This window comes from Rhinolophus sinicus, linkage group LG02, assembly GCF_036562045.2.
Source record: "Rhinolophus sinicus isolate RSC01 linkage group LG02, ASM3656204v1, whole genome shotgun sequence".
Taxonomy (NCBI): Eukaryota; Metazoa; Chordata; class Mammalia; order Chiroptera; family Rhinolophidae; genus Rhinolophus; species Rhinolophus sinicus.
The window spans coordinates 148196834-148220401 of record NC_133752.1 but is presented as its reverse complement, the minus strand read 5'-3'; the positions used below and the strand labels follow the sequence as shown (position 1 = coordinate 148220401).

Here is a 23568-nt window from a genome sequence, read left to right as displayed (position 1 = left end):
CTGTCAACATGGTTTATCTTTCAATCTCATTTTTTTTTTGCCAACAGCACTTCAGAACAAAGTCTCTAACCAACAGTTTGGAGATTTTATTAATTTATTTTATTGACTTTTTTTGACAGCTTCATTTTACTTCAAAGTTATGGCGATATAATTTACAGAGAGTCAAACTGTAAAATAATAAAACTAGGTGTATAGTTTTTTAATTTTAATGAACATTTTTTTTTAAAGAAGTTCTTCAATGGAACCCAAGTATCTTTGGGCGCAAAGGAAATGTATTACAGCTCACTTAGCACTGTGTGGCTTTATTAATTCATCCACCACAATCTGGGGATGTTTCTTTTCTGTACCAATTGGTTTGAGTGATATACCTCAGATGTTATATCAAAGCAACAACTTTGTGGCAACTTTTTATTGTCATAGAGAGGAATCAAGCATTTTGCCTTCCTACCAACTGATCTCTGCTCTGGTGAATCAGTTCCGTGTTTCCCTGATGGACAGTGGGGTTGGATGGGGTGTCTCTGAGGAGTCTCAGGGGTCGGGGTGGGGACCAAGCCACCAAATGATTGATCTGGAAAAGCACAACCCCTCAGTTATGAGATTATGCTGATCCAGCTTCCAGGACCCTGGTTTCCCTTTCTTTCCTAATGCTTTTTAAAAAGACTTCATTTTGAGAAAGAGCCTTGAGTGGCAGAGGGCTAAATAGTTGTTGTTGGTCATCCAGCCACGGAATAACGAGGTATCATGTAATGTTGACTGACAGAATTGGGTATGAAAAAGGGTAAGTTGTCAGTGGGGCTGAGAGATGGTTCTCCAAAAATGAGGATCATTGTGCAGGATGAGACAGTTTCAGAACCAATACATGATCAACAATACAATTAAACACAGAATCTTTGTATTAAGTCTGCTTTATTGAACACTACAAAAGAGAGCCGAGAGAGCAAAGAAAGACATTGCAGGAATAAAACTCTGTACATGAGAGCATCGTGTCGATGCCATGTAGGGACACTTGATGAAAAGATAACTTATTTAGCCTGTGGGGAACTCTGAAGTGGAGTTAATGGGCAGCACACTTAAACATCAAAGGGAAGAGTCCCCATTGTGTAGCCTGATCCAGATCGAGATTCATTTTTCAGAGGAGCATAGGCCATTTTCTTCCCCAAATTATGGCAGACTGATCCAACTAATGAGATGGGAACATCAAAAGGATGTCTACATGTCTTCGGGATCCTGATGGTTGACTTCCCAACGGTGACTAATGAAGAGAATATAGCAGGTGTACACAGGAAATGAGGACTAGGTGACCGCAGCTAAAGTCAGGGGCTAAGAGAAATTGGAGGTAAGAAAGAAGAAGCAACCAGAGGAGAGGACAATGGAGCTGGATAGGAGCCCTGAGACAATGTGGGATCAGGAGCCAACAGAGGACTTCAGTGCTTGTAGCTCTTCCTGCTGGAGGTGGAGGTGGTGCTGTATTTGATGGTGGAGGTATTGCCCCCAGCAGAGCTGAGGCCACTCCCAAAACCTTTGCCACTGCCAGAACTGACACCAGATCCAAAGCCATAGTAGAAGCCGCTGCCTCCGCCCAGGCTTAAGCCACCGCCAACACCGCCGGCGCCGCCATAGCCACCGGAGACGGTGGACTGCACCACAGCTGTGGAGAGAGGAGGACAGGACATAGAGACATGGTGAGCTCATCCACCGAGCCTGACACCAGTCAGAAGAGCTCAAGGGCAAGGGAGGGAGGTAAGCAAAGATACTTACAGATGTTAACTGGTCCAACGCCTTCCCCACTCAGCCTAGGAGGAAGGAAACACAGGGACCATGAGATCTCAGAGAGCCACTACGGGACCAGGGTGGGAAGCCTCCCTGCGAGGCTAGTTGGTGGGAAAGTGCCTTTCAAATGGTTCTCTGAGAGTAAGAATCATGGCCACAACGAGAGGGCGTTAACTTGTCCTCATTGGCTGGACATCATAGAAATGCACCCAGATGTCTGAGGGGTTGTCAGTTACTCACCTGCATTCCTCGCCCTCCAGCAGCTTCCTGTAGGTGGCAATCTCCATGTCCAGGGCCAGCTTGACATTCATGAGCTCCTGGTAGTCACGCATCAGGCGGGCCATGTCCTGCTTGGCCCTCTGCAGGGCGTCCTCCAGTCCAACAAGCTTACTCTTGGCATCATTGAGGGCCAGCTCCCCACGCTGCTCAGCATCAGCAATGGCAGCCTGCAGGCTGGCACACTAGAGGGGGAGACAGGCAGAAGGAACTTGTAATCCAGTCCTCCAGAGGAGACTAACCGTGGTTCTTTCCCAGTAAGGAAGAGTTCCAGAGCCCAGATTGCATGGGAAAGGCATTCTGACTCTGTCAAGTCTTCGCCTATTCTGCAAGACTTATCTAGTCTGGGAGCCACATGGTAACCTTTGTGCCCCTTTGTGTTAACCTTCCTGCACGAGGATGTGGGGCTGACTGGTGGAAGCTACAACAGCACACGTCCAACTTGTTTCTTGTATTCCCAAGTCAATCGTTCTCCTTATGTAATCTCTTTTCAATGCCTCTTGCCTATACTTTTATAGCTCGGGCCAAGGGATACTGGTTTTATTCCAACCTTTGTCTCACGCTCTTACGTTGGGATCATCTCTCCTACCTGTGGCAACTCACTAAGGGTAGGTGCTGCATGTTCTTCTCTCCCAGCTGCTACCTCAGTTCCCAGGCACCTCCCAGAAGATGGTTGCTGACAGCCTGGTGATCCAGCAAGAAAACGATGCTTTTCTTCTGCATAGTCCCCATCCTACCTGTTTCTTGACGTGGTCGATCTCAGATCTCAGCCTCTGGATCATGCGGTTGATCTCAGCAATCTCCTGCTTGGTGTTGCGCAGGTCATCCCCGTGTCTGCCGGCTGTGACCTGGAGCTCCTCATACTGTGGTCCAGAGGGAGAGAAGGTGATGTGTACGGCCTTTCACATGCTGGGGAATTTCCCTTCTGAATCAGGCATTTAATAAACTTGAACCTAATGGCTTCCCCACAAGAGATTTTACAAGGCCCTTGGATGCTACACACTGATCTCAGACCATCCTTGTTATGGGACCACTGACTGTCTAGTTTGCCTCAGAGCCACCATGTCCTGTGCTATGTTTCTGAGATCCAGCATCAGAGTGAAGCCAAAGCAACACTCACTGGTTCCTCATCTATATTAGCTTTCCTCCCGCAATGCACTTCTGTGGCTTACTAGACTCGCACATAAATTCTGTAAATATCTACTCTGTCAGTGCAGGTTACACCGTCTGTGAGAGGACCCCAACTCTGAGAAGTCGATTTCCCAGTGAAGACTGCATACTTGCTGGTCTTCAGGGAGTGAGCCCAGGAATCCCCCAGCAGCTGCCCACTCACCTTGGTGTGGTACCAGGACTCGGCCTCAGCTCGGCTCCTCTGAGCGATCTCCTCATATTGGGCTTTGACCTCAGCGATGATGCTATTGAGATCCAGGTCACGGTTGTTGTCCATGGACAGGACCACGGACGTGTCTGAGATGTGGGTTTGCATCTGAGCCAGCTCCTACATAACAGAGATTGTCAGATCGTCTTCTCCAGCGACACTGACAGAGTCCATAACCCCGAGACCTTGCCCCAAGCTGGGCTCCATCACAGTAATTAAAAGGGAGCTGGACATGCTTACTGCGTCATAGAAGGCTCTCGTGAAGTTGATCTCATCCATGAGAGCATCGACCCTGGCTTGCAGTTCAACCTTATTCATGTAAGCAGCATCCACATCCTGGGGAATAAGCCAACAACTGGGAGTCAGCGGAGCCCTCCTTCCTCATCTGCCCATCTTTAGCTCCCCACCTATTCTCCTCTCAGATGTGGGCAAAGACCCAGAGTCCTCTCCTTCTGTCAGGAAACATGACCCTGATCTTTATCAGCTCACCTTCTTCAGAGTCACAAATTCATTCTCTGCTGCATTGCGCTTGTTGATTTCATCTTCATATCTAGAATGAGAAAGAGACAAGGCGTAACTGAGCAGCAGTGAAGATGACAGAAAAGGCAGCCCTGGATCCAAGCTTTCCATTGGATCCATCCAGTGGATACATCCAAATTGAGCTTTCATTCTGGTAAGTCTAAAAGATGACTTTTGTGGCCCCTGAATTGTTTCCTTCTTTACTCTCCCCATCCACCTATATGACCCTTTTGTTCTTTTGTGTTTGTTTTTAGACAATTGTGATTTTTCATTTCACAGACATGTTTTGCTACAAAACGATGCTCACATCTGTACTTGGTCACCTGACAGGCAACTGCGCACATTTCTCTCCTTGAACTCACTTGCTCTTGAAGTCCTCCACCATGTCCTGCATGCCCCTGAGCTCCGAGTCCAGGCGGCCTCTCTCGCCGAGGACACTGTCCAGCTGTCTCCTGAGGTTGTTGATGTACTGCTCGAACATAGGCTCCAGGTTCTGCCTCACGGTCTTGGTGCCCTGCTCCTGCAGCAGGGTCCACTTGGTGTCCAGGACCTTGTTCTGTTGCTCCAGGAACCGCACCTGGAGGAACAGAGGTTGGTTGTTTGCCAGATGAAGGAAGTAAGAAAGAGATGTGAGTTGTCAGGCCTGCAAGCAGGCCTGGATGGTCACCGTGGTGAGGCTGCGTTACTACAGAGCATGTGCAGAGACTAGGGCTGACAGTCGTGCTCCCCCAAACTGTTTTCCTTCGCAACCCACAGGTCTCCCAGTGAAGTTCCCCCGTGGAACTTGAGGTGCTCTGACTCTATGTTCTGAAGGCTATCAGTGACTTTTGATGTTTCTTCTCTTTCTCTTGGCAAGTACAATCACAAATCTAGTTTAAAATAGTATTCCCTGACACATTGCGCAAAGTTTTTATTGCATTAGGACCCAGTTAAGGGGATGATAAATGTTTAGAATCTAATGATCAACTTTAAACCAATTAACAATTAGATTCCAATCTAATGTCCCATTTAGTGCATGAGTTTCCTCTAGAACATCCTCATGTAATGGTTGTTTTCTGTTTTTAGAATAGATTAGTGTTTTTATGGAACATATAGATGTTTCTGAGTCTTTTTTTCTAACCCAGCCACAATTTTGTTTTCTCTCTTTCCTTTTTTCCCCAGCCCAGTGCTCTAGAGCAGTTAGTTGTCCACTGGACTTTTCTTTTTAATCTCTTAGATTCTTTAGGAGGTATGGCTAAGCCCCTCCCATTTCTCAGTGTTTTATGGTGATCAAATGTTGAGAATTCTTCCCAGACAGAATGAGGGCTATTTAAAGATTCTGTAGTTCTAATTGATTTCCATCAACTTTTGTGCCGTTGCATCCCCGTTGGGAGCCTGTCTGAGTCTCTTCCTCCCTCTCCCCTGTTCTGCCCCCCAGTAGGACATTCACTATTCTCTAGTTTGGGGACTCAGAGATCCCAGAGGAGGGCCGGTCCTGCCCACTCACCTTGTCGATGAAGGAGGCAAACTTGTTGTTGAGGGTCTTGATCTGCTCTCGCTCTTCAGTCCTCACCCGCTGGATGGTGGGGTCGATTTGCAGGTTCAGAGGAGTGAGGAGATTCTGGTTGACCGTGACCTCTTGGATGCCTCCAGGGGGGCACACAGGGAAGCCGGAGCCCCCATAGCCACCACCGAAGCCAGCTCCACCACCGAGCCCAAAGCCACTACCAGATGCACCGCCGAAACCAAATCCACTCCCGGCTCCACCTCCAAAGCCAAAGCCACCTCCGATTCTGCTGCCATATCCGCCACCGATGGCACAGCTGCCCCCTCCGATGGAGATCCTCTTTGAGCCCCCCAGGCTATAGAGGCTCCGGCTGCCAAAGCCAGCCCCTCCACACACTCCACCACCGAAGCCACCACTGCCCCTGGAGCGGGACACGGAGACGCTGCTGAAGCCAGAGCGGCAGGTCCCAGGGACTCTGGCTGAGCTGGCACTGAAGCCACGATGGCTGCTCCTCGTGATGGATTTGCTAGACATGGTTCCCGAAGATGAGGAGGCTGAAGAAGGCGTGAGCGGCTGGAGGGTAGGGCTGAGAGGAGCAGGTGTGTGAGATGAGCGGCCCGGCAGCAGTTTATATACAGTGACATGGGCTGGGCTCTGTCCTGGAAGGTGAGCTTGCGGATTGGGAAGGGCTGGGCTTTACAAACAGTGAGATCACATCTGGATTATTAAAAAAGTTATGAAATATGAAGATTGCACTTTGGCTTCCTTTACTCAGGGAAAATTTTCTTGCCTTCCAGCTTTGACTTGATCTCAGTACAATAAGACTATTCTCTATTCACTGTGCTAGGAGTTCGTCATTGTCTCAAAGGTGCTGCATTTTATGCTTGTGTATTACAATGTACCGAGAGTTCTCCTCTCCAACCTGCTATTTTACCCAGCGGAGACCGCAGATCCAAATAATCTGTTCAATATGCCTAATAGAAAAATTCCCATTCTTTTTCTTGTTTACAAAGGATATAAATGACTTTCTTTCCTTTAATGTGAAATTTCCCACAAGTGGTTAAGTAGAATAACATGATGGGCCCCTGTGTACTTATCACCCTGCTTTATAAATATTATTATATGATGGCTGGATTCATTTCTTCCATACTCCCACCCAATTCTCTCCCAATTCTAAATGATTGGATAGCAAATTCCAGAGATCATATCATTTCTTAATTATATAATTCTATATTTATGTCTAAATGACCAACAAAAATATAACCAAAACACCATTTTGATATGTTAAATATTATGTATTTATTAACATCAACAAATTCAATCTTCAAATAAACCTGCATGTGTAATTTATTTTTTGTTGCTTGCTTGTCCACGTCAGGATCCAAATAAGCTCCACACATGTTGTATTTTGGTGACATGTCTTTTAAATCATTAAATCCCTTTCTTTTTTTCCCCTTGATTTTTTATCTGTTAAAGAAACCAGGTTATTTGTTCTGCACTGTTTTTCATTCTTTGGATATTTCTAATTGCATATCCAAGAGTCTCATTTGACATGCTACTATGTCTTTTATATGTCCTGTAAACTGATATTTAAAACTAGAAGCTTAATAAGCTATGAATTTAAACTTTCTAGATATAGATATTGTATATGTTTCCTTACACATTTATATATTTAAAAATTAAATAAATAGTACATGTTTAAGAGACACAATACATGCTCAAGGCCATTGACTAGTCACCTAATTGCTGTATTTGGAGGCAAGCTGTGTTCCCAGTTCCTTGTGTAAGCTTGTAGTAACTTCACTTGGATAGGTTTCTGTGCTTTTCCTGGGCATGTGTGATGAGTAATGTGTGTGTGTGCGTGTTCCTATAACATATTTGCATATATATATAATACATATATTCTCTTTGCCAATTATGTTTGTGTTGTATCTGCGTTATCTCCCACATCTATGTTTTCTCTCAATTCTCTTTTAATACTCTATGATTTTTACTTCATAACTGCTTGCCTTTCTTCACCTTCACTTGTGTGTTACTATTATATATTCAGCAATGTCCTTTCCTGTTTGTGCTGCTTTCAGTTTGGCCTTCATTTCTATTGTGGCATTTTCCACCCCTCTGCTCCTTTTCTGAGCTCTCTAAGCAAATGTTTTAACCTTTGATTTGTCTCACTATATTGACCGTTTGTTCTCTGATTCTATCATGGTGTTTATTTCATTTAATTCTCTGGTAATATTTTATTGTGACTTTTTTTCTGCTAAGTGTTTTTTTTTATATATATATGCCTTTTGTTTATCCTACTCCCTGCAGTTTTTTTTTTTTTTTTTTTTTTTTTCAATGTAAAGTATCTTTTGTGGGTCCAAGAATGGTTCCTTTCTGACTATTGCTCATCTTTGAATGAGGTGAGCTCCTTCTGGACCTGCCATTTACAAAAAGAATTCTGGGAGGAAGGGCCAGGACCATATCCAGGCTAACAGGAATTTCTCATTAGGACACAGGGCTGTGTGAATAATTATTTTAATCTTTAATTCAGCCAAACCAAAAGGGATCGCTGCAGAGTGGCTCACACTTCAGTCTTTCTTTGCTTCACCAACAAAATGCTGCCAGTAGGCCTTGTCTCTGATTCCTTATTCAACACTACCTTCGCAGTTTCTTGCAACTTCATGATATATGGGGTCCCGCCTCCAGCCCAGAAATCCAGTTCTGATTGTAGCAAACAAGGGCTCCTTGGATTTGCACACGAGGAAGTGTACTTTAGTTGACTTAGTAGGAGTTACATGAGTCAACAGTGCCTGGCAAGTAGGAAAGTCTCAGCATTAGCTTTGTTTGGTGTTCCTTTGTGGTTACCTTGTTGCTTGGCTTTGGTTTGTTTCTTTGTGAGAGTGTTTGTCACTGGATTTTCCTGAGATCTGCAGCTGTGGACATCTTGTCTTTGAGTTTTCCTAACAATTGTGTATGTATTTCTCTATTTCTGTGAGGATATTTTTCCTTTTTTTTTTTTTGGATTCAGAGATTTTAAGATCGTTTCCTTTTGGTGGTTGAGGGTAGAGTTTACCTCTATGTTTATTGTTCTTGTTTTTAGGTAATTTCTGAAAAGGAGGAAATGCCTCCCTTTCTTTTACTATGTTATATTCAGAAGTCTCCCATTCACATATTTATATTTAAGATATCATATTAATTATAGTATTACGCTAATAACTTAGGTTAGAAATATTTTTCCTCTCTCATACTTCATGGAAACAATTTTATTCAATGCAGATTCATTGTTTTTAGGGCCTATCTCTTCTCTAGAACCATGTTGTGAGTCACCTGGAATTTTTCTACAGGACACGTATTTACCGACACTAAAAATTTAATTCCAGAATTTATTTGTGCTCTTCTCAGTGTAACAACCTACTTTATTTCATAAACAAAAGTTGTATCATTCAAAATTTCAAACTGATACAATAAAGAGAATAGCATATAAACCATCATGTACCAATTACCCAGATTAAACAATTATCAATATTTTCTCATTGTTTCATCTAATTTTTATATCTGAATCCTCTATTTTTTTCGTTAAAGTATCCTAAAGGAAATCAGACATCAAGTCATTTCATTTGTAAATATTTCCATGCATGTCTAAGTAATAGTGACTTTTAATCTAAATTTGAATATAAATGAGTATTAGATTTCATTAATAAATGACCTTTGGTTATAATAGCTATAATAACTGTTGTGCAGTTAGATTGAAAAATGCAGTCAGTGACAAGTATGTCTTAACTTCAATCGGTCTGTAGTCTGACAAAGTTAGATTTGTTGACTCTGTAATGATGGAGACCACAAATATTAGAAAGACACAGAGGTAATGCGCCATTCTCAGCACATCATATCACGGGTACATATTATCAATGTGACATCACTATTGATGTTAACCTTGATCACCTGGCTAGGGAATGTTTATTAGATTTCTCTACTGTAAAGTTACTTTTTAACCCCTTTCCATACTGTACCCTTTTGAAGGAAGTAAGTATGCACAGCTCACACTTAGGGGGCAAGAGTTATTCTCTACCTCCTTGAGGCGGGAGCACGTATACAAATAATTTGGAGTTCTTCTGCATGATAGTTGTCTATCATCCCTTATTGTTATTGAATCATTTATTCAGATCCGTATGGGCCATGAATATTTATACTTTGGATTACAATCTAATTTTATTTATTTATTTATTTATGGCTTAAATTGTTCCAATTTGGCTATTGGGGGCTCTTTTAGTGTTTTTTTTTTTTTTTTTTTACCACCCCATTCCTAGAATCAATCATTTCTCCTTCATTTTTAATAAGGGAGACTTTATTCCTAATGGTGTCAGTCTGGGTTCTCCATATATATATATATATATATATATATATATATATATATATATATAGAGAGAGAGAGAGAGAGAGAGAGAGAGATTTATTATAAGAAATTGGCTTATGTGATCTTGGAAGTTGGCAGCTCCAATATCTGCAGAACCGATGTCCCAGTTCAAGTCCAAAGGCTGGCAGGTTGTTGCAGAACTAGGAAGTCCCTTCGTTCCAGTAAGAAAGAAAATTCTTATTTAGTGGAGGGTGGGTCTTTTGTTCCATTTACCCTTTAACTGATTGGATGAGACCAACCTATATTATGGTGGGTAATCTACTCAGTCTTCCAATTTAAACGTTAACCTCATCTAAATACGTCCTCACAGAATAACTTTTGACCAAATATCTGGTTCCTTGTAGCCCAGTCAAGATGACACATAAAATTAACCATCATGTGACGGGCCCTTGCCACGCGGTGTTCCTCACTGTTATCCCCCGTATTCAGGTCCCTGTTCGGGCGCCAAGTGTGACGGGCCAGCCGCCACTAGTCGATCAGTACCTGAATGGGGGAGTGGGAATGAATAAAAGACACACACAAATGCTAATGTGGCCGGTCTTCAGTCATGCTGAAGCCCTGAGTTTATTATCTCCAACCAATATATACAGTTTGAGTACGTGCAGTTAAACGAAGAAGATATGCATTATCTCAGCGAAAGTAAATCTTTTCAGCACTTCCAAATAGTAAACTTGGTTAAGTGTCTGTCAAATTGGTACAAATTCATGATAAATAATCTCTCTGATATCAAAAAAGGTTAGCAACATCGTTGCAACAAGTTCGCAAACTTAATTGTCATCCCGTGTGTGTGTGTGTGTGTGTGTGTGTGTCTGTCTGTCTGTCTACGTATAAATCTGTAGATGTATATTTATATACTGTTTTTAAGCCTTCTTTTGTGTATTTCTATATGCTAGACAATTTTCCTTGTCAGTTATTTTACCTTCCATTATTCCTCATGGGTATATAATAGAAAGTGTGATGAGAAAGCTTAGACTTCAGGAGCCTGTCATCACACCTCTACTGTTGGGGAAATTCTGCGCAGAAAGTGAAGAGATGCCAAAGTGAGAGGCTGCCCACATTGCTGGAGGGATGGTTAGAGGTGAACACAGCAAGATACTGATACAGTAGCTTCCAGAAACACCCTCTATAAATGAGCCCATCCAAGAAAATTTCCCTTGTGATGTGAGAACCTGGAAATTAGGGACATCGAGAAAACAGAATGGAAACAATGACTGGCCCTCAGGATGCAGAAGCTGACAGACCACTGTTGAACTGTATCTGAGTTTTCCATTTCCCATTCATAGAAGTCAAAACAGGACAAGTCACACCTGAGAGGATGTGGGTCTTTGTAGCAACAAGGATTCGACTCCTTTGAGCCTCTGTGACAGGCTTCTGATGTAAGAAGGTGGGAATTTCCATTCTTGTTTTGCCTTTACACTTCAAGAAATTGTCATCTGAGTTTTGTGCCTGAGTTTTGGCTCCTTAATTTGACCAGCTCTGGTGTTTCCAAAATTATCACGTGGAGACGATTGTTAGGATTCACAACCATGATATACAACTTTTTGCATTTGAACTATTTCCGTAGGATACATCTCTGGAAGTGTAATTACAGTTCAGGAGTGTGGACATTGTATTTTATTTTTAAGATTTTCTTTTTTTTTTTTTTAATTAAAATTTGTTGGGGTGACAATGGTTAGTAAAATTACATAGGTTTCAAGTGTACAATTCTGTAATATGTTATCTATATACTGTGTGTACACCTTTGATCACCACATATTTGACCTCATTTAAGCTCTTCTACCACCTCCCCTACCTCCTTACCCTCTGGTAACCACTAAACTATTGTCTGTGTCCATGAGTTTTTGTTTCTTTATTTGTTTGTCTTGTTCCTTTGTTGCTTTCAGAAACATACAATGGAGAAAAGAAAGCCTCTTCAATAAATGGTGCTGGGAGAATTGGAAAGTCATGTGCAAAAGAATGAAACTAGACTGCTGCTGGTCAATATGTACCAAAATTAATTCAAAGTGGATCAAAGATTTAAACATAAGACCTGAAATAATAAACTGCATAAAAAAATCATAGGTATTAAACTTATGAACCTTGGGGAAAGGTTAAACCTTAAATGAAAGGGAAGTAAAAGCTAAAATAAATGAATGGGACTATATCAGACTAAAACTCTTCTGCACAGCAAAAGAAACCATTAGCAAAATGAAGAGGCAACCAACAGAATGGGACAACATATTTGCAAACAATGCCTCTGATAAGGGGCTAATATCCAAAACATATAAGGAACTCATACAACTCAACATCAAAAAAATGAGCAGAGGACCTGAATAGACATTTCTCCAAAGAGGACATATAAATGGCAAATAGACTTATGAAAAAATGCTTGACATCACTAATCATCAGTGAAATGCAAATCAAAACCACAATGAAATATCACCTCACCCTAGTTAGAATGGCTATCATCAGCAAGACAAATAATAACAAGTATAGGAGAGGCTACGGAGAAAAAGGAACCCTCATACACTGTTGGTGGGAATGCAGACTGGAGCAGCCGCTATGGAAGGCAGTGTGGATGTTCCTAAAAAAATTAAGAATAGAATTACTGTATGACCCAGCAATCCCTCTTCTAGGTATATACCCAAAAAAATCTGATAACATTTATCCGTAAACATTTATGTGCCCCAATGTTCATTGCAGCTTTATTTTCCAAGACGTGGAAATAACCAAAGTGTCCTTCAATAGAAGATTTGTAAAGAAGTTGTGGTCTATACACACGATGGAATATTACTCTGCCATAAGGAAAGATGAAATAGTGCCATTTGTGACAACATGAATGGATCTTGAGATTATTATGCTAAGCGAAATAAGTCAGTCAGATGAAGTTGAGAACCACATAACTTCACTGATATTTTTAAGATTTTCATTAAAATATAGCTAACATACAATATTGTATTAGTTTCAGGTGTACATCACAGTTATTCAAGAGAGGTGCGTGCACATTTTAATTGGTCTTGATATATGTTGTCAAGCAGATTTCTTAGTCCTGGAGGCAATTGTACATAAATCAAATATCTTATTTTCTTGTCAATGTTCTTCTACTTTAATGGGACAGTAAGGTCTTTCTCTGGATATTATGGGTGACCACTGGGGCAGGAAGAGGTGGCATCTTAGACAACAATTCAGAGAGACTAAGCTGTAAGTGCCTGATATGGCCAGGAAAACAGACTTAACAATGACGGTGGACCGGATGCCTACCACTCCACAAGCCAAACATTTAGATGGAATCTGATCTGGGATGAACCTTGATCATGAAAGTGCCAAACTTCTGTTTATTGAAGTTCTCTAAAGGAGCGAGTGAAGCACATGGGACTGGGAGTCTCCTTTATTCATGAAAAGAAATTTGTCAGATAAAAAAGCTCCAAAACCACTGATGACAAAGCAAGGCAATAGGAAACCATGCATTATATTATAAATCTGCTTTATTTAGCAATTATAAATGAGCAAAGAACAGAGGAAACACAGTAGGGATACAGACTCTGTATACCGTGTTTCATGTCACTAGTGTTACATGATTACTGCAAGAGAGGAACCCACATTTGGAAGATGGGAAACCTCTGGACCAGTGGAAACCAAGGGGAAGTTGCCTTTTTCTGCAGTAGAACCCAAACAGTGACCTTCTGATGGTGAGCAATGGCAGCTCAGGTGGAGAAGGTATAGGTAACAGGAGAAATGAAGTTACTGAGCAACTTCAGTTCTAACTCAAGGACTAAGAGAAGTGGAAAGCAGGAAAAGAGCAGCAACCTGAAGATAGACCATGCAGCTAAACAGAGGGCTTGAGACAATGTGGAACTGAGACCGATAACAGCGGGACTTCAGTGCTTGTAGCTCTTCCTGCTGGAGGTGGAGGTGGTGCTGTATTTGATGGTGGAGGTGTTGCCCCCAGCAGAGCTCAGGCCACTCCCAAAACCTCTGCCACTGCCAGAACTGACGCCAGATCCAAAGCCATAGTAGAAGCCGCTGCCTCCGCCCAGGCTTAAGCCACCGCCGACACCGCCGGCGCCGCCATAGCCACCGGAGACGGTGGACTGCACCACAGCTGTGGAGGGAGGAGGACAGGACATAGAGACATGGTGAGCTCATCCACCGAGCCTGACACCAGTCAGAAGAGCGCAAGGGCAAGGGAGGGAGGTAAGCAAAGATACTTACAGATGTTAACTGGTCCAACGCCTTCCCCACTCAGCCTAGGAGGAAGGAAACACAGGGACCATGAGATCTCAGAGAGCCACTACGGGACCAGGGTGGGAAGCCTCCCTGTGAGGCTAGTTGGTGGGAAAGTGCCTTTCAAATGGTTCTCTGAGAGTAAGAATCATGGCCACAACGAGAGGGCGTTAACTTGTCCTCATTGGCTGGACATCATGGAAATGCACCCAGATGTCTGAGGGGTTGTCAGTTACTCACCTGCACTCCTCGCCCTCCAGCAGCTTCTTGTAGGTGGCAATCTCCACGTCCAGGGCCAGCTTGACATTCATGAGCTCCTGATACTCCTTCAGCAGCCGGGCCATGTCCTGCTTGGCCCTCTGCAGGGCGTCCTCCAGTCCAACAAGCTTACTCTTGGCATCATTGAGGGCCAGCTCCCCACGCTGCTCAGCATCAGCAATGGCAGCCTGCAGGCTGGCACACTAGAGGGGGAGACAGGCAGAAGGAACTTGTAATCCAGTCCTCCAGAGGAGACTCACCGTGGTTCTTTCCCAGTAAGGAAGAGTTCCAGAGCCCAGATTGCATGGGAAAGGCATTCTGACTCTCTTTGTCAAGTCTTCGCCTATTCTGCAAGACTTATCTAGTCTGGGAGCCACATGTTAACCTTTGTGCCCCTTTGTGTTAACCTTCCTGCACGAGGATGTGGGGCTGACTGGTGGAAGCTACAACAGCACACATCCAACTTGTTTCTTGTATTCCCAAGTCAATCGTTCTCCTTATGTAATCTCTTTTCAATGCCTCTTGCCTATACTTTTATAGCGTGGGCCAAGGGATACTGGTTTTATTCCAACCTTTGTCTCACGCTCTTACGTTGGGATCATCTCTCCTACCTGTGGCAACTCACTAAGGGTAGGTGCTGCATGTTCTCCTCTCCCTGCTGCTACCTCAGTTCCCAGGCACCTCCCAGAAGATGGTTGATGACAGCCTGGTGATCCGGCAAGAAAACGATGCTTTTGTTCTGCATAGTCCCCATCCTACCTGTTTCTTGACGTGGTCGATCTCAGATCTCAGCCTCTGGATCATGCGGTTGATCTCAGCAATCTCCTGCTTGGTGTTGCGCAGGTCATCCCCGTGTCTGCCGGCTGTGACCTGGAGCTCCTCATACTGTGGTCCAGAGGGAGAGAAGGTGATGTGTACGGCCTTTCACATGCTGGGGAATTTCCCTTCTTAATCAGGCATTTAACAAACTTGAACCTAATGGCTTCCCCACAAGAGATTTTACAAGGCCCTTGGATGCTACACACTGATCTCAGACCATCCTTGTTATGGGACCACTGACTGTCTAGTTTGCCTCAGAGCCACCATGTCCTGTGCTATGTTTCTGAGATCCAGCATCAGAGTGAAGCCAAAGCAACACTCACTGGCTCCTCATCTATATTAGCTTTCCTCCCACAATGCACTTCTGTGGCTTACTAGACTCGCACATAAATTCTGTAAATATCTACTCTGTCAGTGCAGGTTACACCGTCTGTGAGAGGACCCCAACTCTGAGAAGTCGATTTCCCAGTGAAGACTGCACTCTTGCTGGTCTTCAGGGAGTGAGCCCAGGATTCCCCCAGCAGCTGGCCACTCACCTTGGTCTGGTACCAGGACTCAGCCTCAGCTCGGCTCCTCTGAGCGATCTCCTCATATTGGGCTTTGACCTCGGCGATGATGCTGTCGAGGTCCAGGTCACGGTTGTTGTCCATGGACAGGACCACGGACGTGTCTGAGACATGGGTTTGCATCTGAGCCAGCTCCTACATAACAGAGATTGTCAGATCATCTTCTCCAGTGACACTGACAGAGTCCATAACCCCGAGACCTTGCCCCTTTGCTGGGCTCCATCACAGTAATTAAAAGGGAGCTGGACATGCTTACTGCGTCATAGAAGGCTCTCGTGAAGTTGATCTCATCCATGAGAGCATCGACCCTGGCTTGCAGTTCAACCTTATTCATGTAAGCAGCATCCACATCCTGGGGAATAAGCCAACTGGGAGTCAGCGGAGCCCTCCTTCCCCATCTGCCCGTCTTTAGCTCCCCACCTATTCTCCTCTCAGATGTGGGCAAAGACCCAGAGTCCTCTCCTTCTGTCAGGAAACATGACCCTGATCTTTATCAGCTCACCTTCTTCAGAGTCACAAATTCATTCTCTGCTGCAGTGCGCTTGTTGATTTCATCTTCATATCTAGAATGAGAAAGAGACAAGGCGTAACTGAGCAGCAGTGAAGATGACACAGAAAAGGCAGCCCTGGATCCAAGCTTTCCATTGGATCCATCCAGTGGATACATCCAAATTGAGCTTTCATTCTGGTAAGTCTAAAAGATGACTTTTGTGGCCCCTGAATTGTTTCCTTCTTTACTCTCCCCATCCACCTATATGACCCTTTTGTTCTTTTGTGTTTGTTTTTAGGCAACAATTGTGATTTTTCATTTCACAGACATGTTTTTCTACAAAATGATGCTCACATCTGTACTTGGTCACCTGACAGGCAACTGATCTCGTTTCTCTCCTTGAACTCACTTGCTCTTGAAGTCCTCCACCATGTCCTGCATGCCCCTGAGCTCCGAGTCCAGGCGGCCTCTCTCGCCGAGGATACTGTCCAGCTGTCTCCTGAGGTTGTTGATGTACTGCTCAAACAAAGGCTCCAGGTTCTGCCTCACGGTCTTGGTGCCCTGCTCCTGCAGCAGGGTCCACTTGGTGTCCAGGACCTTGTTCTGTTGCTCCAGGAACCGCACCTGGAGGAACACAGGTTGGTTGTTAGCCAGATGAAGGAAGCAAGAAAGAGATGTGAGTTGTCAGGCCTGCAAGCAGGCCTGGATGGTCACCGTGGTGAGGCTGCGTTACTACAGAGCATGTGCAGAGACTAGGGCTGACAGTCGTGCTCCCCCAAACTGTTTTCCTTCGCAACCCACAGGTCTCCCAGTGAAGTTCCCCCGTGGAACTTGAGGTGCTCTGACTCTATGTTCTGAAGGCTATCAGTGACTTTTCATGTTTCTTCTCTTTCTCTTGGCAAGTACAATCACAAATCTAGTTTAAAACAGTATTCCCTGACACATTGCGCAAAGTTTTTATTGCATTAGGACCCAGTTAAGGGGATGATAAATGTTTAGAATCTAATGATCAACTTTAAACCAATTAACAATTAGATTCCAATCTAATGTCCCATTTAGTGCATGAGTTTCCTCTAGAACATCCTCATGTAATGGTTGTTTTCTGTTTCTAGAATAGATTAGTGTTTTTATGGAACATATAGATGTTTCTGAGTCTTTTTTTCTAACCCAGCCACAATTTTGTTTTCTCTTTCCTTTTTTCCCCAGCCCAGTGCTCTAGAGCAGTTAGTTGTCCACTGGACTTTTCTTTTTAATCTCTTAGATTCTTTAGGAGGTATGGCTAAGCCCCTCCCATTTCTCAGTGTTTTATGGTGATCAAATGTTGAGAATTCTTCCCAGACAGAATGAGGGCTATTTAAAGATTCTGTAGTTCTAATTGATTTTCATCAACTTTTGTGCAGTTGCATCCCCGTTGGGAGCCTGTCTGAGTCTCTTCCTCCCTCTCCCCTGTTCTGCCCCCCAGTAGGACATTCACTATTCTCTAGTTTGGGGACTCAGAGATCCCAGTGGAGGGCCGGTCCTGCCCGCTCACCTTGTCGATGAAGGAGGCAAACTTGTTGTTGAGGGTCTTGATCTGCTCTCGCTCTTCAGTCCTCACCCGCTGGATGGTGGGGTCGATTTGCAGGTTCAGAGGAGTGAGGAGATTCTGGTTGACCGTGACCTCTTGGATGCCTCCAGGGGGGCACACAGGGAAGCCGGAGCCCCCATAGCCACCACCGAAGCCAGCTCCACCACCGAGCCCAAAGCCACTACCAGATGCACCGCCGAAACCAAATCCACTCCCGGCTCCACCTCCAAAGCCAAAGCCACCTCCGATTCTGCTGCCATATCCGCCACCGATGGCACAGCTGCCCCCTCCGATGGAGATCCTCTTTGAGCCCCCCAGGCTATAGAGGCTCCGGCTGCCAAAGCCAGCCCCTCCACACACTCCACCACCGAAGCCACCACTGCCCCTGGAGCGGGACACGGAGACGCTGCTGAAGCCAGAGCGGCAGGTCCCAGGGACTCTGGCTGAGCTGGCACTGAAGCCACGATGGCTGCTCCTCGTGATGGATTTGCTAGACATGGTTCCCGAAGATGAGGAGGCTGAAGAAGGCGTGAGCGGCTGGAGGGTAGGGCTGAGAGGAGCAGGTGTGTGAGATGAGCGGCCCGGCAGCAGTTTATATACAGTGACATGGGCTGGGCTCTGTCCTGGAAGGTGAGCTTGCGGATTGGGAAGGGCTGGGCTTTACAAACAATGAGATCACCCCTAGTATCTATAAAGGTATGAAATATGAAGATTGCATTTTTGGCTTCCTTTAGTCAGGGATAAATTCTCCTGCCTTCCAGCCTTGACTTGATCCCGACACAATGAGGCTGGATGTAAATTCACTGAAGTCATGAATTAGTCATATTGTCAAACAAAAGAGACAAGGCACTGATCTGTGATAATTGTCTTTTCCTTCTGCTTACTCAGACATTCATCTATGTGTCCCCTTCCCACACAGGTTTTCTCCTCCACTAGCACCACCCTTCCCATCAGGGTGGGACTGTCTCTGAGGGCTTATAGGCATTTGCTCAATGCCCTGAGCAAGAAGTGGCCTGCAGTGGTTTTTCCACCATGTTTGTACCTGTCCTTCAGGAACTCCTGGATGTTGTTCCTGGTGGCCTGGCCATGGGAATGGGGGATACATAGGGGCTATAACCTTCCTTTGAAAGGCAAAAAGAACAAAAGAGTTGAGATTTTATGGTGCAAGAGCGACACCTGCTCTCTGTCATGTCTGATAAGCTGCTCAATTGGTCGTTTCCTGAGAGGACAGGAAACATTACCCAAGGCCACTCTGCCCAGGAAACTGACTTCTGCGTGAGGTTTCTCTCCAAACCAGCACCTCCCTTCCCAATGTGTGCTTTTTCATTGAGATGGTTATCATGTAAATTTTTCTTTTCAACTGGAATTCATAGACACCTTTTCTCTGCTGTTTTGGAATGTTCGCTTAGATCTTAACTTAAAGAATCTAAAATAAGTCGGATGAAAACCATTAAGAAATTCGCTGAATTTTGATTCCCACAGTTTTAACATTTCTTAAGAATTGAGTCAAACATCTTAATGGGGTGTGTACAGAAAGTTTAGGGGCATATAGAAGCAGTGAATCATAAAAATGTGCCCTTACAAGTGTGATGATGTCACAAGTACATTTCAAATTTATATTTCTAATCTCAGCACTTGAAATCTGAAATCCCTACATATCTTCTCAGAGGAGAGAAGGCTGTCAGATGAGTATGGTGTTTGGTTTAGAGGGGAATAAGGTTCTTTTTTCCAGTCTGTGTATTAAATACTGAGCACAGGGAGCATTGAGAGCAATTGTAAGCATGTTCTACAAGCCCATCTGGTTAAATGGGCAACCAGGGGAGGGAAGACAAACTCCCACATTCAGGGGACCTGAAGAAAGCTTTTGTTACTATTTTACAAGCAGTCCTGTCTCTCCAATGTTTTGGGGGCAAACAGCATTCAGGAGGGCAGGGCATTTCCTGCCCAAAGGAGGTGCTAAGTCAGCGTCTGGCTGGAAAGAGATACCTTCTTAGGACAATGGAAATAGCTCCCCTCCCTCCACCCTGGTTGCACAATGGCTACCAAGAAATGGGCTGCCACCCAGTTCTGGGAAAGAAGCATTCCTTCCCATGGTACAGTGTTCTGATCCATGTTAGTTTCTTGGGATAGGGGCTTTAGGCTTGGCATGGATGCCAGGCAGGGTAAAAAGGGTTGGCCAGTCAGGTGGGAGCAGCATGCATTGGCTCAATGTCTTTTATCCACATCAATGTCCAATGTCCATGGCTGCTTTCGCATATGCTGGCAGAGTTGGGTAGTTGTAACAGAAAGTGTGTGGCTCGCAAAACCTAAAAGATTTCCTATGTGGCCCTTTAACGAAAAATGTTGCCAGCCCCTGGTTAAAAGTGTGGGCTCTGGAGACAGAGTGCTCAGGCTCGTAATCAGACTCCCATGGGTCTGTATCCAAATCACTCACTTTTTACAGATGTCAACTGGGGGTGAAAATAGTACCTACCTTACAGTGTTGTGACGATTACATGAGATAATTAATGTAAAGGCCTTAGCTGCGTGGCAGCACATAAGTTCTCAATGAAGATGAGCTAATATTATTATGATAATGGAAGTATGAAGAAACTTGGTGTATTCAGGCACCCACCAGAAACTTCAAGAACTGGAACCCAGGTGAAGCTTATGTGTGTGTGTGTGTGTGTGTGTGTGTGTGTGTGTGGTGACGGGGTGGGGTAAAAACAAGTAAAAGCAACATTAGTAAGGACCTAGAACCCACACATAGGCAGATGCCTAGGCAACACCTTGCCCAAGTAGCTGGACAGTAACAGTGGTCAGTGGTCGGAAGGAGAATCCACGTTCTTGGTGGGAGCCCCGCAGGCTGTGCCCTCCCTCCTCTGGAGTCAGGTCCCCCTGCATCACCCTCTGCTGGGTCCTCGTCTGTTTTTTGGGCTGTGCACAGAGGGCCAGGCTGCCATCAACCAGCACAGGTGACCAGATTGCTTCCTCTTTTAATACTGATTTTATCTATTTCTAGGGTAGGGGTAGACTCATCTCTGAATGAAGTATATAATTTCATTGCAGCAGGAACCTCACATTCAACCATTTAGCCAATCAGAGGATGGTTTAACTTCAGCATATTATCCAATCTCAAGCTTGGCATGTACACCAGATAACACCAGCAATAGAAATGGCAGATTTATTAGACATTTATATATATATATATATATATATATATATATATATATATATATATGTATATATATATACAAATTATTATATTATATTATATTATATTATATTATATTATATTATATTATGTATAGAGATAAACTCTTGTTTTTTTCAAAATTCCCTTCAACATCTGCCAGGGAATAATGCCCTGGGCACCAATCCCAGTGACCCTGCCCATGCGTGAGTTTAGCTGAGAGGACTCATGAGAGATGACGAGAGCTCCTGTGACAATGGAGGGAGAGTTGGAGAGGAGGGATCCCACGGCAGATTTATTTCTAATTCCACTTTTTCTTAGTCCCACCACCCTTAAAAGGTCAAGTCCGTACTTGATTCGTTTGCCCTTGATTTTCTGTATCTTTCTTTGGGTGTGCAGAGGTGCCCCATGTTTCCTAACCCATTTTTAGGCTGCCATCCTGGGCTAAGCTGTGATTCTTTCCTCCTCTAGAGTCCAGCCCTCTGCCCTCTATGCCTGCTTACGCACCCAGGACGGGATTGTGTTTATAGCTGGTGAAGATCCACTGGATGGTTAAAGCATTCACTTCTCAGATGAAATCTCCCTAGTGGCCCTGAATCATGTTCCATGGTGGAGCCCAGGGGAGTTATTATATTTTCCCAGAGCAACAGACCTTTATACTGTGATTAGAACAAAGAGTTCAGGCAACTATGCGAGAGAAACTGAAGCAAGCAGTGTGAGTAACTCCAATGTCAGCAGGCCTCCTCCTCAGCAGGCTGCTGGACCCAGCCGCTACTCTGTAGCAGGAGAGCCTCCATCAGTCAGCTGCTGTCTCTGAGTGCCAGAGAATGAGGAATGCCTTTGTTCTAGGGCCCAGGGCTTAATCTGTACTTTTTTAGGGTTGCATCTTATTGTGGTTATTTTTTATCTTTATTAGATTTATTTGGGTGATATTGGTTAGTAAAATTATATAGATTTCAAGTGTGATGGAAGGAGAACTGACTCTGGGTGGAGAACACACAATGCAATATATGTAGGTGATGTATTAACCTGCACTTCTTGCATTCTTTCCAGCATGGCAGAAGACAGGAGGGAACTCCTGACGCCTGAGCCAATGGAAAATCTGCTTCAAGAGGATTTGTCTTGTCTTTCTGAATCCCTGGGTGGAGTTGGCTGATGAGAATGAAGGATGGGCTTTTGTCATCATCTGTCAAAAGCTTAAGACTAAGTGCCGAATCCTGCAAGCCCCAGCTCAGAATGATGCTGTTCCGAGGGAATCCCACAGACCCAGTCCTGCCCCTAGGAAGCACCCATTGAAAGAGAAACATGCAGCCACATGTGTGAAGAATGTAGACAGTAGCAACGACGTTGGAGTGGAAAGGGCAGCCTTCTATGATATACAGAGTGGTTCAGAAAGTACAGAAGCTTTCAAAATTGCACTTCTGAGTATCTATGAACATGTAGTATGCACTAAACTATAACCCTTCTCTGTATTTCTCAATGTTCACATATGTGGTCTATCCTTTTTTTTTGCATAGAACACAGTGACGGGTTTGCCTATCTGGACATGACACCTGCCTGAGTGGCTTTGTCCACAGCAGCATGAGGTTTTTGACAACTCCATATTCCTAGAGGGATAGGGCTGTACAATCGTGGGATCCAGAGGTCATTGAAAGAACAACTTCTAGGGAATAAGATGTATCAACTTCCACTTACAAAATAAATAAATCAGGGGATGTAATGCACAGCATAGGGAATATAGTCAATAATACAATAATTTTGTATGGTGATGGATGGTTACTAGACTTATTGTGGTGATCGCACCGTAAAGTATATTAATATTGAATCACTGTTATATAGCTAACTAATATAATATTGTATGTCAACTATACTTAGAGAGAGAGAGACAGAGAGAGAGAGAGAGAGGGAGGGAGGGAGGGAGAGAGGAAAAAAGGAAGGAAGAAAGGAAGGAAGGAAGGAAGGAAGGAAGGAAGGAAGGAAGGAAGGAAAGAAAGAAGGAAAAACACCTTCTACTGTGCTCAATGCATGCTAAGTTCAAAGCATTGACCTGCCTCTGGAACTGCAGTCCCAAATCCCCAGACATCACTCCATGTGGCTTCTAGTGGCGATGAGTCAAGCACCTCATATGGTCCCATGGCTCCCTCATAGCCCGGAGGAGATAAGGGGAAGGACGGTGGCTGTCTTTTCAACCACCAGCAGTAGAGTGCTTTGCTAGTCTGGGATGAATTGAGCTGTAACTATCGGCCTATAGGATTGCATATCATGTACCTTGAGGGACACAAATTGAGAATTTATACACTTATAGAAAAAATTCGGACTGTTTCCTTCAATTGGTTTTGTTCCATATTCCTATAAAACCTAGTTCTTGCGTAATACACTTTTGAAAGTGTTCGTTTCTTTTTGACTCACCCTGTGCATACAGGTATTGGGTAGGCAGGTGCACCTGAATGTAACTGATGAGTGCATAATTGGGCTGGGGACTGACGGGTGTATTCTGACGAAGGGGACAACCCTTTGGCTTTCCTAACAAATGTGGGGTAACTAGTTGGAGGAGGAGGAGCAATGCATAACTCATGAGTGAGGCATTTGGATGCCCGGAGGCAAGAAGTGCTGTTGTTGGTGAAAAGAAGTACTTTAGAGAAGACGTGAGGGTGGGAAGAGAATGAGC

At 44.2% G+C, this 23568-nt stretch overlaps 2 protein-coding genes across 2 annotated transcripts; both read right to left on the bottom strand.

Moving 5' to 3' along the window:
* Positions 1–887: 887 nt before the first annotated feature.
* On the bottom strand, positions 888–6105 carry LOC109443668 (keratin, type II cytoskeletal 6A). Its single transcript, XM_074325653.1, has 9 exons — positions 5430–6105; positions 4306–4520; positions 3914–3974; positions 3665–3760; positions 3380–3544; positions 2784–2909; positions 2011–2231; positions 1759–1793; positions 888–1648 (listed from the first exon to the last, which is right to left on the bottom strand). The coding sequence occupies exons 1-9, from the start codon at positions 5961–5963 to the stop codon at positions 1425–1427; spliced, it is 1677 nt and encodes a 558-aa protein (XP_074181754.1). The 5' UTR covers positions 5964–6105; the 3' UTR covers positions 888–1424.
* A 6969-nt stretch (positions 6106–13074) lies between these two features.
* On the bottom strand, positions 13075–18352 carry KRT6A (keratin 6A). Its single transcript, XM_074325652.1, has 9 exons — positions 17693–18352; positions 16571–16785; positions 16174–16234; positions 15928–16023; positions 15642–15806; positions 15046–15171; positions 14269–14489; positions 14017–14051; positions 13075–13906 (listed from the first exon to the last, which is right to left on the bottom strand). Exons 1-9 carry the CDS (start codon positions 18224–18226, stop codon positions 13683–13685), a joined length of 1677 nt encoding a protein of 558 aa, XP_074181753.1. The 5' UTR covers positions 18227–18352; the 3' UTR covers positions 13075–13682.
* Between the last annotated feature and the right edge of the window lie 5216 nt (positions 18353–23568).

Coding starts and splice junctions, on each gene's coding strand:
- KRT6A (XM_074325652.1), bottom strand. CDS start 18,226: ATGTCTAGCAAATCCATCACGAGGAGCAGCCATCGTGGCTTCAGTGCC. Junction 16,786..17,692: donor TTGCCTCCTTCATCGACAAG/GTGAGCGGGCAG, acceptor GTGTTCCTCCAG/GTGCGGTTCCTGGAGCAACA. Junction 14,490..15,045: donor TCGACCACGTCAAGAAACAG/GTAGGATGGGGA, acceptor CTCCCCCTCTAG/TGTGCCAGCCTGCAGGCTGC.
- LOC109443668 (XM_074325653.1), bottom strand. CDS start 5,963: ATGTCTAGCAAATCCATCACGAGGAGCAGCCATCGTGGCTTCAGTGCC. Junction 4,521..5,429: donor TTGCCTCCTTCATCGACAAG/GTGAGTGGGCAG, acceptor CTGTTCCTCCAG/GTGCGGTTCCTGGAGCAACA. Junction 1,794..2,010: donor CTGGAGGGCGAGGAATGCAG/GTGAGTAACTGA, acceptor CCTTCCTCCTAG/GCTGAGTGGGGAAGGCGTTG.